Here is a 19,808-nt window from a genome sequence, read left to right as displayed (position 1 = left end):
GCTCAACAGTTACTAAGGTCAGTAACTGTTGTTGAATTTATTAGGTTAGTTGAAAGCTTGGGAAAATTACCAATTAAAATGGGTTCTTTTTACCTAAAATATAACAAATTCTTTATTTTCAGAAGTGGCTCCCACATCTGTTAGAATGGCTATTATCAAAAAGACAAGAAATAACAAGCATTGGAGAGGATGTGGAGAAAAGGGAACATTTGTGCACTGTCAGTGGGAACGTAAACTGCTGCAGCCACTGTGGAAAACAGTATGGAAGTTCCTCAAAAAATTAAAAATAGAACTACCACATGATCTCATAATTCTACTCTGGCTATTTATCCAAAGAAAATGAAAACATTAACACGAAAAGATATATGCACTCCATGTTCATTGCAGCATTATTTACAATGGCCAAGATATGGAAACAACCTAAGAGTCCATTGACAGAAGAATGGATAAAGAAAATGTGACATATAGAAATAAAAATCTATGTATCACGTTTATCTATACACCAAAATATTATTCAGTCATAAAATAGAATAAAATCTTGCCATCTGCGACAACATGGATGGACCCTTAGGGTATTAAGCTGAGTGAAATAAGTCAGACAGAGGAAGACAAATACTGTGATCTCACTTTTATGTGGAACCTAAGAAACAGAAATCAAAACCAATCTTACAGAGAACAGACTGGTGTGCGACAGGTTGGTAGGGGGTGGGGTGTGGGCTAAAGGGGTGAGTGGAGTCAAAAGGTACCAACTTCCAGTTATAAAATAAATAAGTCATGGGGATGTAATGTGCAGCATGGTGACCATAGTTAATAATATTATGTTGCATATTTGAAAGTTGCTAGATCTTAAAAGTTCTCATCACAAGAAAAAAAGAATTCTGCAACTATGGATGGTGATGGATGTTAACTAACTAGACTTACTGTGATCATTTCACAATATATACAAATAGCAAATCATTATGTTGTACACCTGAAACTAATGTTTAAAAAAAAGAGTAGCTCCTTTTGGCCCCACACCCTCCACCGGCAATAAAAACAATATTTACTTTCATTTACAAAGGGATATCTTGAGCTATACCAGGAGAAATGTAACCCCTCGATATAGGCAGGGGCATCTTAATCTGTTGTATGTATTTGGCTTGGATATACTCTATCTAACCAACTCCCCCTACCATGTGTGCATGTGCATGCACACACTCACATGCTCCCTAGCCTACTTAATACTATGCCACCACTCATTGACTCCTCTTTCCATTACTGACACCAAGCTTTATTAACTACCTATTTCAGATCACAGTCTGTCCACTTCTCTCTTCCCCACTGCCTGATCTTAATCTGAATATCTCACTCAAATGAGACTTTACCACTGTGCCTGCCTCTGATTTTCCTCCTCCAAGCCAACCTAAACTACAACTGCGAGTGTCATTCCCTTATTTAAAACCTTCCAATGGCTTGCCATTGTCCTCAAAAGGAAACAGAAACTCTTTAAATTGATTTTTCAGGGCTCTTCTATGATCTGGTCCATTTCATCTCCACTTCTCAACCCTTGTTCACCACCACCACTTACCATACACAATAATTTGTTTAAAGAATTTCATATACACAATTCTTCCAGGTTTGCGTATATGTGTATGTTGTTTTTCCTGTCCCTAATACTCTCCCCCTCCTCCACACACCAATCCATACTCATCTTTCAGCTCCCAGCTTAAATGTCATTTTGAGCACTCTCATAGCCCCCCTCATTTACCCCAGAAACAGTATTCATCATATTGTATAATTTTCTGATTACTTGTCTAAATCTTCCGTTAGACTACAAACCAGTAGTCTAGTGCACGCAGAAGAGTGTTTGGCTCAATGATGGTATGCAAATCTTCAGTAAATTAACAATTTTTTTTAAATGACACCTAATAATGACTTAAATTAGCTTCAAAACCCTCAATTTGGTTTCACATAATCTGTAGGATTTTGCTTCTTCATTCTACCCCAATTTCAGCCCACAACCCTTACTTACCTATAGCGATGTGGTAGAGATTGCCACTAAAATCCATTCTCTTCTTGCATAACTAGACCTGGCTGCCCAAGTAGAGACTACACTGCCCAGTGCCTCTTGCAGCTATATGTATTCATGTGACCAACCTACTGTCAAAAGAATGTGAGAAGTTATATAACTTATTTACTTAAAACGGCTTAGACTTCCAAAGCCCACCAATTCAGGGACTAAAATGAAAACAACTGAGTAATCTCAGAAGCCACATTTTGAAAACGGCAAAGTCAGTTAGAGCCCAGGTCCTTGAAAGACTGCATGGAGGACAGCACAGGACACTTAAGTGGTGAGAAATGTGCTAGCCTTAACAGAGCCATCACATTTTGGGGTCTCTTTGTTACAACTATAACTACTATAAGGCCTAATACACAGGATACAGAAAGGCAGATGAAATGGGAGACTTCAGATTTTCAGAAAAACTACATAGACCTAATAAAATAAAGATTAAAATTTCCAATATCAAAAACAGATTACGAACCAAGAGTCATATAAACATAGAAACTAGTAATTTTTGAAACTAGTTAAAAATATCTTCCTTAATGAGAAAGAATTGATATGTTGAGACTTCCCTGGTGGCGCAGTGGTTAAGAATCCGCCTGCCAATGCAGGGGACATGGGTTCGAGCCCTGGTCCGGGAAGATCCCACATGCTGCAGAGCAACTAAGCCCGTGCGCCACAACTACTGAGCCTGCACCCTAGAGCCCGCAAGCCACAACTACTGAGCCCACGTGCCACAACTACTGAAGCTCATGTGCTTAGATCCCATGCTCTGCAACAAGAGAAGCCACCGCAATGAGAAGCCCGTGCACCGCCACAAAGAGTGACCCCCACTCACTGCAACTAGAGAAAGCCCGGGCGCAGCAACAAAGACCCAACGCAGCCAAAAATAAATAAATAAATATGTGTGTGTGTATACACACACACACACACACACATATAAAGAACTGATATGTTATCTGAGGCAAATTAACAAAATCAGAAAGTAAAAATAATATGAAAGAGACAAGGAAAAAGAACTTATGTGTCTGTGGTGCCCATAGGTCATGTGCAGTTATAAGCCAGCAACTAGGGTAACTGCCATTCTACATGCAACTTCTTATCCCAAGAAAAGCTAGCCCAAGGATAATGGGACAAATGATAGACAACAGATCACAAACCAACTTCAGAGGTCACAGACCAGCACCAGGCAGCTCAAAGACAAAATGGGCAGATTCTGTACTTAAAAACATGCCTTGCTCACATGGAAATAAATGCCTAACAGAATGAAGATTTTGAAAGATTTCTGAAGATTTAAAAACTTCAAAGATTTTATGGGGGACTTCCTTAGTGGTCCAGTGGTTAAGAATCCGCCTTCCAATGCAGGGGAAGCCGGTACGATTCCTGGTCGGGGAACTAAGATCCCACATGCTGCGGAGCAACTAAGCCCGTGCACCGCAGCTACTGAGCCTGTGGCGCTACAACTAGAGAGAAGTCCACACGCTGCAGCGAAGAGCCCGCGCGCTGCACTGAAAGATCCAGTATGCCGCAACGAAGATCCTGGGTGCCACAACTAAGACCCAATGCAGCGAAATAAATTAAAAAAAAAAAAAAACCTTTAAAGATTTTAAAAGAGTAATGAGAAAAATGACCGAGAAAACTTAAAAAAAAAGGCTCTGTCACCCTCCTTACAAAGAAGCTACTTCAAGATCCCTTAGGTTCTCAGAAAAGAATGGCCACTGGCAAGGAGACAAAACAAATTATTAGAATTCCATGGCCACATTTATCTATTTCAGGCCCAGCACAAAAATACCTACTAAAAGCAGAACCTCTTTTTAAAATTTTTCCAATGGTGAGTAGAAGCTTAAGAGCCCCAGTTTTGCATGGGTTCAGATGCTGACTCTTACCACTTACTGGGTGTCATGACTCTGGGTAAATTATTTAACCTCTCTGGGGTTCAAGTTTTCTTACCAGTAAAGGCATATTCCAACTCCTTTGACACCATTCAATAAAATTGCAATGGTTTAACAAAATAAATCATGTAAAGTATTTATTATTTATGGCAAGCACTGTACTAAGAAGCCATTATTACTGTACCTGTTTATACTTTCACTCCAATGGGGTTTTGTACTTTGTTTTTTAATAACATTTATAGTTGACACTGATTTTGAAGCAGCTACAAGTTTCCTTTAAGTTAGGAACCTAACTTAAACCTGAGTTTAAGACTCAACTACTGAGCCTGCACTCTAGAGCCCGCGAGTCACAACTACTGAGCCCGCATGCCACAGCTACTGAAGCCTGTGTGCCTAGAGCCTGTGTTCCGCAACAAGAGAGGCCACCGCAATGAGGCCCGCGTGCCACAATGAAGAGTAGCCCCCGCTCACCGCAACTAGACAGAAAGCCCGTGCGCAGCAACGAAGATCCAATGCAGCCAATAAATAAATAATAAAATTACTAAAAAAAAAAAAAAAAAAAAAAAAAAGCCATCACTAGACTTCCCTGGTGGTCCAGGGGTTAAGGTTCTGCACTTCCACTGCAGGGAGTGTGGGTTCAATCCCTGGTCAGTGAAGTTCCACATGCCATGTGGTGTGGCCAGAAAAAAAAACAAACCCCAAAACCATCACTTGCTCAGGTTTTGAAATTCAATTTTAAATTGTATTTGCTGTTTCCTACTCCAATTTATCCTTCTAGATAAGGGGGGGGTCAGCAAACTTTTCTGTAAGGAAAGGAATAATCAGTAAATTTTAGGCTTTGCAGGACTTATGTCACAACTACTCAAGTCTGCCATTGTACTGCAAAAGCAGCCAGAGACAATATGTAAACAAATGGGAATGGCTAATCCAATGAAACTACAAAAACAGGCAGTGGGTCTTAGTTTGCCAGCCTCTGTTCCAGATGATATGCAGGATTCAGAGAAAATGGAAAAGGTAATTAGATATTCGAATAATTAGGAGAAAGTGTTTTTCTTTTTATATCTCCAATATTTGACAGTTACAAAATATGCACATGCTGCTACCCCTAAGGTTAACACTAAAAAAGTTAGCCACGTTTAATATCTAAACTTTTCAAACTAAAAGGATCAATCACATTTAAATTTAAGCCTTTAGGGCTTCCCTGGTGGCGCAGTGGTTAAGAAACCGCCTGCCAATGCAGGGGACACAGATTCAAGCTCTGGTCCAGGAAGATCCCACATGCCGTGGAGCAACTAAGCCCGTGAGCCACAACTACTGAGCCCACGTGCCACAACTACTGAAGCCCGTGTGCCTAGAGCCCATGCTCCAGAACAAGAGAAGCCACCACAATGAGAAGCCAGTGCACTGCAACGAAGAGTAGCCCCCGCTTGCCGCAACTAGAGAAAGCCCGTGCGTAGCAACAAAGACCCAATGCAGCCAAAAATAAATAAATAAATAAATATATTAAAAAATAATAATAATTTAAGCCTTTAGTAGAACCATTAGCCTGAAGTATCTTAATAATTGGAAGAAAATGAGATTCATTTATAAGTTAGAAGTTTAAATTACAAATATATAGATAATTACTATTTTGAGAAAAACAAGTAGAGAGAGGCAGATTTCAGAAAGCACAACCCAAGGAAAATACAAGACCACCAATCATGAAAGAGGTTTTACCATTTACAATTACCCTACTTGGAAAATACTTTGCTAAGAAATAAAGTAGTAAACATAGTTGGTTTTAAAGTAATGACTTTATTAATAAATATACATCCATATGATGATGTAGATACAAATCATGAACACTACTCCATTCCCATACACATAATTGCACACGAGTAGCTCAAGTTCATGGACATAAAAACATACACAGTATCTATTCAGACTTTTTACAGCAGAGAACAGCGTGCTTATATCAGTTAACTGGTAATTATTTTCTCCATAATTACCTGTGGAAAAAGGAAACTGAAACTCAAAGAATCAAAGTGGTCTGATTACTATAAATCACACGCTTGATTTACTATAGCATTGAATTTTCCAAAAATTAAATACATTATTTGTGAGAGCACAGATTTATCTACTTGGGAGTAGGGGGGAAAAGCAAAGGAAAGATTTAGATACATCCTAGAGCTTAATAGCATATAGTTAAGCTATAATAAAAACAAAAACATAATAGCATCAAAATATCTTATGTTCAAGGGAAAAAATGTTTTGAACAACGGTTGTGAATTCTTATATTGATAATTTACTATAAAGGGATCATAAAATTTTACTGCATATATAGACAATGACTGGCAGAGTAGCAGTTATTGTCAATATCCCCTGAATTGTTCTTTTAAAGCGTCTTAGAATATAAAAGAGAAACTTTTTTTTTCTTTAGCTCATACACTGGTTTTTCTTACATTGGATGAATCACCTTTAACGTAATAAATGGATCCAGATAATTTTTTTTCCTCCTTAATTCAAAGAAACGCTATTCTTATTTCATGAAAATATACATGTAAATTCACACAAACATTAGTTTGGAATGAATATTACTTTTACTACTTTAACAGATGTTTCTTTTAAAAAGTAAATTAAAAATATAAAGAATTTTTTAGTCTAACTGAAATACTGATTTTTAAAACATCCCCAAATATTAAAGATTAATCACTTATTTTCTTCCAATACACTGTGCTAGCATTTTTTTAAATATCCAGTGCAAAACTCCAAAGATAGTATCAAAATCATCCCACGCTAAAGATTAGTTATGCAAGGTTATAGCTGTCAAAAAATGGAAGTTTCATCTGTATTAGCTCCTAATTTGTTAATATAAGAATAAATAAGGCATGTTAAAATATTTTTTAAAGAAAAAAGTAAAGCAAACTTACTTGAAGAGCAGATCATTTTCTGACCAAAGTTTTAATATAGAATAGTGAAACCTATTTTGTGAAGAACAGAATTACACAATATAAAATTACTACTTTACCTTTCAAGGAACAATCATACAGTGGGAGGAAAAGGCCAGTTTTCCCCAACTGATTATATTAAAGTATAGGCAATTGTTTAACATGCTATTTCAGTGTTTATCATGACAAGAGACAGTGTTACAAAAGATGCACAATGTAGTCTTTATAGAGAAGTAAAAATATTTTGTATTTTAAGACTTCATTCATGTTATCATTTAGATGTCTTTCTCTTCATCATGGCACCAACAAACTGTTCACAAGGAGAAAAGGAAGTGCAATCAGGAGATGCTCATCAGCATACAGATCTAATACTCCAGGTAACGACTCACATGAACACAGAAAATTCAGCTTTTTAAATGATGTTATCCATTCACAAAAGTAGCCATTCGCCCCCCCTTTTTTCCTGGGACATAGCTCCTGATGTTAATAAACACTGTTATGAACATATTTCCTTTAGTTGATCTCACCATTTCATTAACTTGAATATAAGATTCATCATACATTAACACACCTGCTTTATCTTCTGACACACAGCACAGCACCACCGAGTAGATGTGCTGGAGGATGGAGAAAGGGGGAGGGGAATGAATGTAGAAAAAGGCAGGGAGAAAGAGCATGTATAACAAAATCAGGAAAGCAAATAAACCGAAAGGGAAATGTCAAATGGGTGTACTATAAAACACAACCTGCAACCAAACCCTTGACAGTGATATATATAATTCCATGGAAGAACATTTAATTAAACAACTGTTTTCAGGAATTCAAAAGAGGATTTCTAAGCAGCCAACTGCTGAACATCATCTTGAGAAACAACTAAATGACAGATACATAATAAAAGTGGATGGATGAACATATGAATAAAGACATAAGCATCTGTGTGTGTGTCAGAAGTTATACTGTTCTAAGTAAATTATTTTAAAAGTTTTATATTTTAAGCTTCTGCAAGAAGAAACTCTTGTAGCAATTTAGCTGCCAGAATGTTACAACTGATTATGTAGTCATCCAACATTGTTCTCTATGGTTTGTGCAAAGCTAAAATTGTTGAGGTCACTGTCTTAGATGCCAGTGCACACACAGTCCCCACATACAATGCAACACCTCTTACTGTAAAGAGCAGCATAAAGTCCAGCTCATTGTGTCAGGCATCACTGGAACACCTGAAGGCTTGCTGCTTTTTTCCTGATAAAAAAGGTATGAAACATGACATCCATTTGCAGTCAGAGTTTGCAGTAACTGAGAGCAAGCCCAAACAACACAGTATGTGCCCTTTTAAAATTTTAATTATTTTAAAAGTTTTGGGGTCCTGCAAATCTACATTATAATCTCAAAGGCATTTAAGCTCACAAATACATATACACTGTAACTTTAAAGTTCAGTGGAATTTTTTTTCCAAATCCAAAGTTTATAATAGTTTATTTTATTTAGAACTCAGAATAAATAAAATGTATATTAACAAAGAATATTACTTTCAGAAAGAGGGAAGAGAGATATCCCCCTGTCCCTGCTATATGTATCTACCCAATATGTTTTTTTCTTTCCTATCTATTTTGCTTCTAAAGCAAACACTGTCAGAAAAAAAATTTATTTTGAATGAAGTGGTCTCACTAGAGCAACCATGAGATTTTTAATTAAACTAACCAACATATTTCTTACATGTTTCATGCATAGATGGATTCCTACATACTTCTTAATATTTGGGTTCTGACAGTCAGAAAACTACATTTTGTTTATACCAGTTTTACGGTCTACCATTCAATTTTTGTCCTTTGGTAGATACAGACCTGAAACCACAGTAACTGCTAATGCAATGGGACAATTTATCAGAAAAAACTAAAAAATATTCTTAATGAATGAACATTAATAAATGCTTTAAGCATAATGCTTTAAAACTAAGTATGTGAAAGACAAAATGTAGTAACTATAGCAACATGCAGACCTTAAGAATGTTTCTTTTCCTATTATATTAAATATGCTATTCTCAGAATGCACTGTATTCAATATTTCACCAAAAATGTAATGTGCAGTTTTTATAAAAAAGTTTATTTTTTTTGTAAATATGAATTGTTTGTAGTGTTTGGTATACATGCTCTTAGGCAATTAAAAAATACACAACCTAACATGGCTGAAAGGCAAACACTAAAGAATTTGTAAAGGAATAATAGTTAAATCAATTAATGCCATGTAGGTCAATAAATAGGAAGCTGCTTAAACCTAGAATATTAAAAATAAGATTTTTAACATATGAAATCTAAGTAAATGCCAAAGCATACAAATATCTGTGTCTTGTCTCATGAACATGTTACAAAAAAACCTCACAGCCACTACCTCAAGTAATCCTGAATCATTAGTTTGCTTTGTTCCATCAGTTAATAATACCTTAGATATTATCTTTATTATATTGTAAGCTTATTTCACAAACTAATAGGTATAATGGTTTCAGTTGTTTAGTACATGAAGCATCTATTTAGAATGACCCAAAAGTAGTAATGAAATGAGACACAACCATAACTCTAAAGGAAAAGCAAAAATGATTTAAATAGGTGTTACACTTGAACCTATGTACAAAGACAATGCCACTGCTATGCCCTGAGTGCATCTGTCAGCATATGACAGTTTCTGAGCAAAAGCAGGAAAAAAAAAAATCAAATGGGAAAACAAATTTGGAAAGCCCAGGCCATAAAATCATGTATGTCAAAATAAAACCAAGAAGCTTTGGGATTATTCACAATCTTCCTTCTAAACCTGGCCCTCCTTTCCTGCCTCATTCACTCATTGGGCGGCTTGATTTCGCTGCTGGTTTCCTCTACGCCATGAACTGCTCTACCATGCATCATAGGGTAAGGAAAAGCAGCAGTCCCACAGCCATAACCAAGATCGGCAAGACGGGATAGAGCTTTAATGCTACCTGGAGGTCTCCCTGGGCTGACTTTGTATCCCGCAGCTTTAGTTGTACCCAAAGGTCTGCCTGGACTTGTCTTAAATCCAGCTGCTTTGGTGGTTCCCAGGGGTCTGCCCGTGCTGGTCCGGTATCCTGCTGATTTGGTGGTTCCTGAAGGCCGGCCACGCTTACCAGATCGGTTGAGATTTTTCTTTTTCTTTAGTTCATCTTTTATCTCTATGCTTCTGCCACTTGTAGTCTGCAAGTGTGTTTCATTTAATGGGTCTTGCCTCTGACAAGCCATTGGTTTGTGGCTGACTGTGTGGCTGTATTTGTTTTGCTGGGAGGAATATATGTCAAACTGATCAGCAGCTCTCATGGCATCTTCACTGAGGCAGGAAGGTTTGCCAGGCCCACAAAAAGCTGGATTACTGCTGGCAACGGGATGCATCATTTTCTACCAAAAATAAAAGACAAATATGCATAAATACACATATACAAATATATATCTGTATGACAGCATTTAGTGGGAAAACAGTCTGTCTTCCAACAACTATGCAGGCTCTCTAAAATTAGCTGACAGGCAGGACTCCAGACCACTTATAAACAAACACACATCAGCAGATTCAGATACTTTTTTTTTCCCTCAATTTAATCACTGGCAGGCACAAATGCCATGCAAGATAACTCTAGTTCTGATTTTGTAGTTACAATGTTCTCTACTTAGGAATTAGCAAAGTGTGTACATGAAATCTGCTACATTTTGTAGGCTCTTTTCTTTTAGACTACTAAATCCTAAAAAGATAATAATAAAGACAAGAATTGTTATTAACATGATTCTTTTTTTCTTAAGTTTCCCTAGCATTCTTAGAATGTCTTCCTTTGGCCTTTCATTATATTTCCCACATGTATACTTCTGATCTGGCCAGTTTTCACAAGGTGGACACTTCCTTATCATTATCATCATTTATTATTTATACAGAATCCTGAGTGTATGTTACACTTTACAAAAGATAGAATGTACCAAGGAAAGAACACAATCTGTTGGCCAAAGGTACTGACTCCCTCTAAACTATTCTATCCAAACAGGAGGCAATAACAACATAAAGGGTAAACAAAGGTTTCCATTAGGGCTTCCCTGGTGGCGCAGTGGTTGAGAGTCCGCCTGCCGATGTAGTAGGACGTGGGTTCGTGTCCCGGTCCGGGAAGATCCCACATGCCGCCAAGCGGCTGGGCCCGTGAGCCATGGCCGCTGAGCCTGCGCGTCCGGAGCCTGTGCCCCGCAACGGGAGAGGCCACGACAATGAGAGGCCCACGTACCGCAAAAAAAAAAAAGGTTTCCATTAGCTGAAATAAGTGAACATTTATAGAAACTACAGAGACTTATACTACAAAAATATGTGTAACAATCATAATAAAATACTTTTTTTTTTTTTTTGCGGTACGCGGGCCTCTCACTGTTGTGGCCTCTCCCGTTGTGGAGCGCAGGCTCCGGACACGCAGGCTCAGCGGCCATGGCTCACGGGCCCAGCCGCTCCGCGGCATGTGGGATCTTCCTGGACTGGGGCACGAACCCGCGTCCCTTGCATCGGCAGGCGGACTCTCAACCACTGCGCCACCAGGGAAGCCCAAAACTTTCTATTTTTAAAGTGTGGTTATCAAGACAAAAAGTTGAATGTGCCACACTGCTTTCTCCCTTGACCATAAATAATGATGTGGATCTTCTTCCCTTACAAGAGCTCTGTGGCTTATTGACAAACAGTCCAAACTCTCTATCTGTGAAGACATCCCTGTGAATTGTTTCTCTATTTAGCCATATCGTTTAGACACACAGAAAATGAGAGTCTATATAGACTACAGTATTATATTTCAATAAGGTAAAAAACAAAAAAAACCACATGGGTTCCAATTCATATTTTGAATGTATACGAAGGTCCAGCCCCAAGTTGTTAGAAGTTCGCCTGCACCTTTCATAAATGTAAAATTGTACCAAAACCTCAGTTATGAAAATAGTTACTCCCAGAGGCTAAGAATAGATAATCAATGTGAGCCAAAACCACTGCAAATTTATTTCAGTTATAAAGGTAAAAGGAAATGGAAATGAAGTCAAAGAACTGAATTCAGTTACATTACTAAATATTTGCTGAGAATCAACAGATATAGAGCCACTGGCCAGCTAGCTTAAAGTCTTAACTATGAAGGAAAAACATTTACAATGAGAAGCTACTTGTTTATGGCAGAAGACTTATAGACTTGAAAACATAAAACAAGAGTGAGCTAAACACAAACATTAAATGGAGTGATTCTTCACTTATTCTCCAAGGATAGAGAATGAGTTTATTATCACTTCATTTGCTCAAATTCTAATTTCAGATGAGAAATAAGGAGAGATCTGATTCACTTTGTTATAAAGCAGAAACTAACACACCACTGTAAAGCAATTATACCCCAATAAAGATGTTTTAAAAAAAAGAAATAAGAAAAGATCATCAAGATGTGTTCCAAATGTAATGATATTAGCTGAAAGTTTTTTCAGATTTTTCTACATGCCAGGTAATAAGTTTGGCCCTTTGCACATTATCTGACTTAATCATCACTACAATTCAACTCCATGGGGAACATATTGTTAGCTCTGTTTTACAGAAACTGAGGCAGGAACTTTAAGCAACTTGCCAGGGTCACACATTAGGAAATGGTAAAGCCAAATACAAATTCAGATAATCTGACTTCAGAACCAACTGGGGTTCTCAACAGCACCACTATCATTTGAGTCAGATAATTCTTTTGGGTGGGGGCAGGTGGAGGATGGGGTTGTCCTGTGCATTTTAAGATGCTTAGCAGCATCCCTGGCGTCTACCCACTCCACCCTCTTGATGTCAGTAGCTACACCCTCCTCTTTACCCTCCCAATCTGTGACAAGCAAAATATTCTCCAGACATTGCCAAATATTCCTTGGGGGGAAAAATCTGCCACCTATCATGGGAATCACTCAGCTATACTAAAATGAAAACCGAAAACTCAATTTCAAATACTCCTGTTGGTCTTCCCTGGTGGCACAGTGGTTAAGAATCCACCTGCCAATGCAGGGGACACAGGTTTGAGCCCTGGCCCGGGAAGATTCCACATGCCGCGGAGCAACTAAGCCCAGGCGCCACAACTACTGAGCCTGCGCTCTAGAGCCCGTGAGCCACAACTACTGAAGCCCGCCTGCCTAGAGACCGTGCTCCTCAACAAGAGAAGCCACCTCAATGAGAAGTCTGTGCACCGCAACGAAGAGTAGCCCCTGCTCGCCGCAACTAGAGAAAGCCCGCACACAGCAACGAAGACCTAACTCAGCCAAAAATAAATAAATAAATAAATTTATAAAAAAATAAAATAAAACACTCCTGTTGAAGTTTTTATTCACATCTTAAGCTCCTACCTCTCCAAATATCCATAAAATCTGTTGATAACTTCTCCAAATAATCATAAAACTGTTTTGTTGATAACCTCTCCAAATATCCACAGAATCTTTCTATTGATAACATCTACAACATCTAAATCAAATAGATTTGTTTTCCAAATTGAAAAAAAGCCAACGTTGGGATTTGTGAAGGGACCAACCACATTCCTCTCCCCTACAAGTTATAAACTAACTGAGAAATATACACAGGAATTAGATAGGAATCAAAATACTAGTTTATTGCCAATAAAACTAGACTAGAGCCCACATGCAAATACAAAGAGAAACACACTGAGACCTTTGAGCAGATTATAAGAGAAAAAGTGGTCACTTTTTCTTTCTTTCTTTGGGCCGTGCCCTGAGGCTCGGACCACACAGAGAAAGTGCCGACAGTCTTAACCACTGGACTGTCAGGGAATTCCCACAGTGATCCCTTTTTCAATTTTATTATTCAGAAATCACCCTGCTGGAAAGCTCTAGTATAAAGAGATAGAAAGGTACCAGTTCTCTTCCACAAGTAGCACTGCCAGTAAAGGGAGAAAATGTTTTTTTCCTATAATCTGTTTCAATGGTTTATAGCTCATGCCTTTTAAATTCCTATCACTAACTTACCAAAATCTTCCCTCTGGACCTTACTTCCTTTAACTTCATTTTCTCTTAATATATCAGAACATTCACCATCTATTATCACTCAGGATATACAGTCTCAGCTTACATTATGTTAGGCTTTCAGAAGCAAGATTCTGCCACATATCCTTTACTCAGACAACCAACACTGAAGAAAAACACACCATTTAAACAGTAGACCTGCAATAAAAAAAAAAAAATCCACCCATCTTCAACTACTTTAATCTTCTCCAGGAATTTATGAATTTGGTTTGTATTATGTTAATTAACTTCTGACACTGCTCACGTTTATTGAGGGCCAACTCCATGCAAAACACTATTCTAAGCATCAGAACACAAAATAGACAGGAGTAAAGTTCTTTATCCCAGGGAAGATAGTAAGATACTGACTTAAAGAACATTTCTAAAGGGCAAGTCTTCTATATGTTCTATATTTTCCTTCCCTGCTACCACCAAGAAATCAGTACAGTATTCTGCTTACTCAATTACTGATTAAGAAGCTGTACAAGAAATTTACTATGACTTTTACTCATGTAAATAGTTAAATAAAGGGGCTGCCCTGGTGGCTCAGTGGTTAAGAATCTGCCTGCAAATGCAGGGGACATGGGTTCGAGCCCTGGTCCAGGAAGATCCCACATTCCATGGAGCAACTAAGCCCGTGCGCCGCAACTACTGAGCCCGTGCTCTAGAGCCCGCGTGCCACAAATACTGAAGGCCACGCACCTAGAGCCCGTGCTCCGCAACAAGAGAAGCCACCGCAATGAGAAGCCCGTGCACTGCAACGAAGAGTAGACCCCACTCGCCGCAACTAGAGAAAGCCCACACGCAGCAACAAAGACCCAACACAGCCAAAAATAAATAAATAAGTAATTTATTATTTTTTTTAAGTTAACTGAAACAAGAAACAGAGCTAAAACCAATCCCTTTCTACTTTCAGGTGTCAACTTTTTAAGATGGGAGTCAGCACCATTAGATCCTTGTGTGCATAACCATCATAAACACACGCACACACACAGGCGGGCGCATGCAGAATTTGTATGTTTTGTTTGTCTGTTTGCTTGTTTGCGGTACGCGGGCCTCTCACCGCCGTGGCCTCTCCCGCCGCGGAGCACAGGCTCCGGACGCGCAGGCCCAGCGGCCATGGCTCACGGGCCCAGCCGCTCCACAGCACGTGGGATCTTCCCGGAACGGGGCACGAACCCGTGTCCCCTGCATCGGCAGGCGGACTCTCAACCACTGCGCCACCAGGGAAGTCCTAGAATTTGTATGTTTGTATGCAGTATGTGCATATACAAGCATTAATCCTACATTTAATAACGCCTCCCTGGTTCCATCCACCTCAGGGCTCGCCAGCTAACTGTTCTTTCTTGAAAGACTCTTCCCATACTATAGTACAGAGTTCATTGAAAGCATGCAGGCCACATTTCTTAATAGAGTCAGAATGAGTACTACATTTCTAGAAAGTTTGCGCTGAACGAAATCCAAGAATACAGAACTAGCAAAGGTTAATAATCTTTTAAAATAGTTCACTAAATATAAGGGAATCAACTAAGAGCTTCGATATATTTTAACTATGACTCAATTAGAATTCTTAAAAGCATATGCTAAAACTTGCCATCCCTGAAGCTGTTTTACTGCGTATTTAACCCCTGAAGTCTTTCCGTGGGCTGTTCTTTACGAAATAATTCCTTTTCCTTCTCCTGAATGTGGCAGTCATCACTGTCAACATAAGGAACTATTTTTAGTAACTTCACAATGCATTCATTTTTAAACATGGAGAAAATCTTCCTTTCAAGAAAACCAGGTTCTGCTCTCTTCCGAGGAGCGAACACCACATAATTCTCAGAGGTTATTTCAGGTCATTTGACTTGTAACAACTAGCTAAAATCATATGCGATTTTATAATTTTAAATGAAAGTCCATTGGTGATCGACCTCAATCACTCAGAAAGTCTATTCAGCAAAGGCTAAAACAAATGCCAGTAGCGACGCATCCTGCTCCACCACGGAAAGTTCTTATACTAGGAGAGAACATAAATAACGGTCTTCTTTGTCTTCTTTCTACTCTTTAATTGTGCCTCCACGGCGCAGCTTCCCCAGTGCCGGAATCCTTATTTGACAAGAGGCGTTTAAAAATTCATTACCTGTTGTGCCCGAAAGCGATTATTAATGTATCAGCAATAAGAACTTTGCAGCAAATACACGCCCACACTAAAGAGAGGGTTGTGAACCCTCTTCGATAATCATAACTGATAGCCCGCTGTCGTGCACCGGAGTTCTGCAAGCTGGTCAAGTCCACAGGCCACTCCATCTAGACGTCCATCTCGAAGCCAGCAAGCATTAATTTAAAGTGATGGCGGGGAGGAATGAGGATTCTGACCTCGCGAAGAAAAGAAAGGGTGACCCCTCCCCCCGCCGCAGGAGGAATTTCCCCTAAATAATGGCTTCAAGCCCGGAGAAGAGCAGGCTACGACCGGGGTCCCTCCTCTCGCTCCGAGCTAGGCCAGAGCCCCTTCTCAGGCGCGGGTCGGAGACCTGTTCTCACCAGCTGGCTAGGCCCTCATTCTGGCCCCCTCCTTGCCTTCTCCACGAGCACCCGTCGCCCCGACTCTGCTCCCGGCCAGTCTGACAAACCCCCGCGCGCCCACCTACCTCAGCCGCCAGTAGCCCGGCCCCTCAGCGCGCCCAGGGGCTGCCCATCGGCTGGGAACCTCACGCTGGCGCCGCTCTCTTTCCAGCCCGGCGCCTCTACACTGCGCGTAGAGCCCAAGACAGAGGGAAAAGCAGGCAGGGCGGCGGCAGCGGCGAAGCGGACGCTGGTTCACGGCTCCGCTGGTTCAGCCACCGCTCACAGTGCACCATCGGACCGAGCAGGAAGAGGCCACCACAGCCCCGTGGAGCAAGCAGCGGCGTGCGCGAGCTCGCCAGTACCGCTCACGCGCACGCACACGCACACGCACGTCGCGAGACCCAATCTCCCGCCGACGACCAGCACGCAAGCCTGCGGAGAGTAGCCCAGGGAGCCGGGCTGCGCTTGCGCGGCACGGGGACGACAGGAGGTGGGGCTTAGGAAGGAGCTCCTTAGGCTCTGGTGCAGATCGCACGACCAAAGGGATAACTTCCTAACGTGGATTTTTAAACCCAATCCTGTGATGCTGGATCTACTACCGACCCCATTTTTCAGATTACAGGACTAATAAATGGTGGAGTCAAGATTTGAACCCAGCATTCTTGTTACAGAAACTGTGCTTTTAATCACCGTTGGCAAAAAGATTTATTAATCCCTTATTGTGCTAGGTGCTGCCCAAAGCACATTAAAAGGATTCAGCCTCTTTTAGTTACTTACGAATGGGTCGGGTGAAATCTCCACCTGCAAATAAAATGGGGAATATTCAAATAACATGAGGCGTTTGGGCCCTCAGTCCTAGCACCATGTAATAATGAAAAGCCTCATTTTGTGAAGCTAATATCAAAAGTTTAACAAGTTTTTATATACATGACCTCCTCTGAATTACCATATTCTTCATTCCACCATCACAGGAAGGGATGGGACAAGAATTAGCTTGCTTACAAAATCTCCCCTTCTATGTAGCTGTTGCGAGATTTCTGGCATATGGGTCACCCCATACAAGCCACTTAGCAGAAGGGATTAGTTTCCCTGGTTCTTCGGTCCGTTAATTCTAAAACGTCAGAAAGGAAAGGATCCAGAATTAGGAAGGCTGCCGAGAGGAAGACACTTTTTTTTTTTTAATAAATCATGGTTGTTGTTTTATTTTATTTTAAAACTGTTATTTTTTCCGGCCAGGCTCTGCTGCTTGCAAGATCCTAGTTCCCAGCCCCAGCAGTGAAAGCGCAGAGTCCTAACCACTGGACCACCGGGGGATTCCCAGGAAGACACTTCTTTGACAGCATGAAGAAGCCAGAGGCAGGTGCTTATCCCTTTTGCCCATGCAATGAAGGCTGTTTGAGGAATTAATTCTTAACACTGAATTGCACCATGAGCACACTTGGCCCAGTGCTGCTGTCAGCTGGAAATAAAGAGCAACAACTTTTCTGGGTGAGTACACAAGCTAGGAGGCAAACCAAATACAGTACATACAACAGGCAAGCTCAATCATTTTTTGGCAAGCAGGGTTTTGTGAAATGATTCTAATAATCATTCTAATTACTCCTATAGAATACTAGAAAACAGGACTGATCATACTATTGCTCATATATAAAAGGAGAATACCAATATAGAAAACAGCTAAAATATGTACACAGATTTTAGGGGATATTAAGTAGCCTTCCAAAAAACTTTTTGAAAACAAGTTTTCTCTAAGGAAGTTTTCTTTTTTATTCTTGAAGGGAAATGTGAGAATGCACTGCTGTGCTGCCATACCATGACTATTCCAGATCCATAACTTTAAACTTCCAACTGAAATGGCGTTTGTACATAAAACCACTTAAGCAGAAAACTTGTGTGAATTCCCTGGTGGTCCAGTGGTTAGGACTCCCCACTTTCACCGCCAAGGGCCCAGGGTTCAATCCCTGGTCAGGGAACTAAGATCCCCGCAAGCTGCAAGGCGCGGCCAAAAAAAACCTTTCACACTAATAAGGTCAAATGATTTGCAGGCCCAATGGGGAAGTAGCCAGAGTAATAGAGGAAGTCAGACATTCCCGGGTTTGAATGTCTTTCTGCCATTCACCTCCTATGGTACCTCGGACAAGTCACTGCTTTTTCCAGAAGTTTCCATATGTGTGAAATGAAGATAATGTCTTTCTTGTAGGGCTGTGAAATAAAATGAGCTAATAGGTAAAGAAAGATGTGGATTTAAATCCTCAGTCTACCACTTACTTGCTGTGTGACTATGGACAAGTAACTAGTTAATTCAACATATTTATTGAATTCAAAGTACAAGCTATGCAGGACAGACAAGGTCCCTAACATCAGGAAGTTTACATTCTGATGTGGTAGGCAGAAACTCAAAATAATCAAAATACAGTGTTAAATGCAATGATCTGGTGTTTTCCGATAATTATCTCAGGTTGGTCTTCATGAGGTGCTATAGTACACAAAACACAGGTAGATAAATGGATATGCTTTTTCAAGAGCATATCCATTTATCATCACTTCATTTGCAAAAAGAGCACACTTTCAATTGTCACACTATTTGACTTACCTCCATTTCTTCAATAGTGTATACCTGTGAAATACGATTTGGACTCAGTTCGACACTTTTCATTCCTTCTCCAAAAACCTCAGCCTGGCCCAGAGTAGGCCAGATAATATAGACAAACCACTAGTTAATAAGACTTTTGCATGATAAGCGGTGATTGTATACATGTGAATGGAAGGCCATAAAAGGAATATTCGTCTAGAGTGGGAAACTGGCTGCCCCTAAAGACCTTTCAATTAAGGCAACAAGTGTTCTTAAATGCTATTCATTTGAACCGAAAGATATCCATAGGAAAAATGAATCTCACTTTGTAGATTTTATCAGTAGCCACTGACTGTCCTTGCTAGATATACAGCTTATAGCAATACTGAAAGACACAGCAATATTGAAAGATAGCCTAAGAAAATGCACTCCCATTCACCCATTGTAATAAGAGTACTAATATTTATTGAATGCTTACCATATGCCAGGCACCATTTTTATATGCTTTAATGCTTTATATGTATTATTTCATCTTATCCTCACAAAAACAGATAGGTATTATCTCTATTTTATGTATGAAAAAAATGAGACATTTTAAAGCATTTAATCAACTTGCCTAAGGTTGTCCAAGTATCGCCCAATATGTGAATTTATTTATAATTATGTATATGAACTGTTATTCTAAACTGTAATAATACTATACATGATATATCATGTAACAACATATTATAAAATCTACTCAAAAAATTTAAAGGATGAGATTTAATGTGGACTTTTTTTTTTTTGGCTGCGTCGGGTCTT

The 19,808-nt window shown here is 39.7% G+C and overlaps 1 protein-coding gene across 4 annotated transcripts; it reads right to left on the bottom strand.

Moving 5' to 3' along the window:
• Nucleotides 1–5,707: 5,707 nt before the first annotated feature.
• On the bottom strand, nucleotides 5,708–16,797 carry C3H5orf24 (chromosome 3 C5orf24 homolog). Of its 4 annotated transcripts, XM_067731791.1 has the most exons (4): nucleotides 16,519–16,797; nucleotides 9,826–10,255; nucleotides 8,026–8,099; nucleotides 5,708–7,170 (listed from the first exon to the last, which is right to left on the bottom strand). In XM_067731791.1, exons 2-3 carry the CDS (start codon nucleotides 10,250–10,252, stop codon nucleotides 8,059–8,061), a joined length of 468 nt encoding a protein of 155 aa, XP_067587892.1. In that variant the 5' UTR covers nucleotides 10,253–10,255; nucleotides 16,519–16,797; the 3' UTR covers nucleotides 5,708–7,170; nucleotides 8,026–8,058. The 4 variants fall into 4 exon arrangements, with proteins under 4 accessions (XP_067587892.1, XP_067587891.1, XP_067587889.1 ...); XM_067731790.1 differs by having other exon boundaries at nucleotides 5,708–8,099; nucleotides 16,519–16,796; XM_067731788.1 differs by having other exon boundaries at nucleotides 5,708–10,255.
• Nucleotides 16,798–19,808: the final 3,011 nt, after the last annotated feature.

This window comes from Pseudorca crassidens, chromosome 3 (genome assembly GCF_039906515.1).
Source record: "Pseudorca crassidens isolate mPseCra1 chromosome 3, mPseCra1.hap1, whole genome shotgun sequence".
NCBI lineage: Eukaryota > Metazoa > Chordata > Mammalia > Artiodactyla > Delphinidae > Pseudorca > Pseudorca crassidens.
This window is presented reverse-complemented; position numbering and strand designations above follow the sequence as displayed.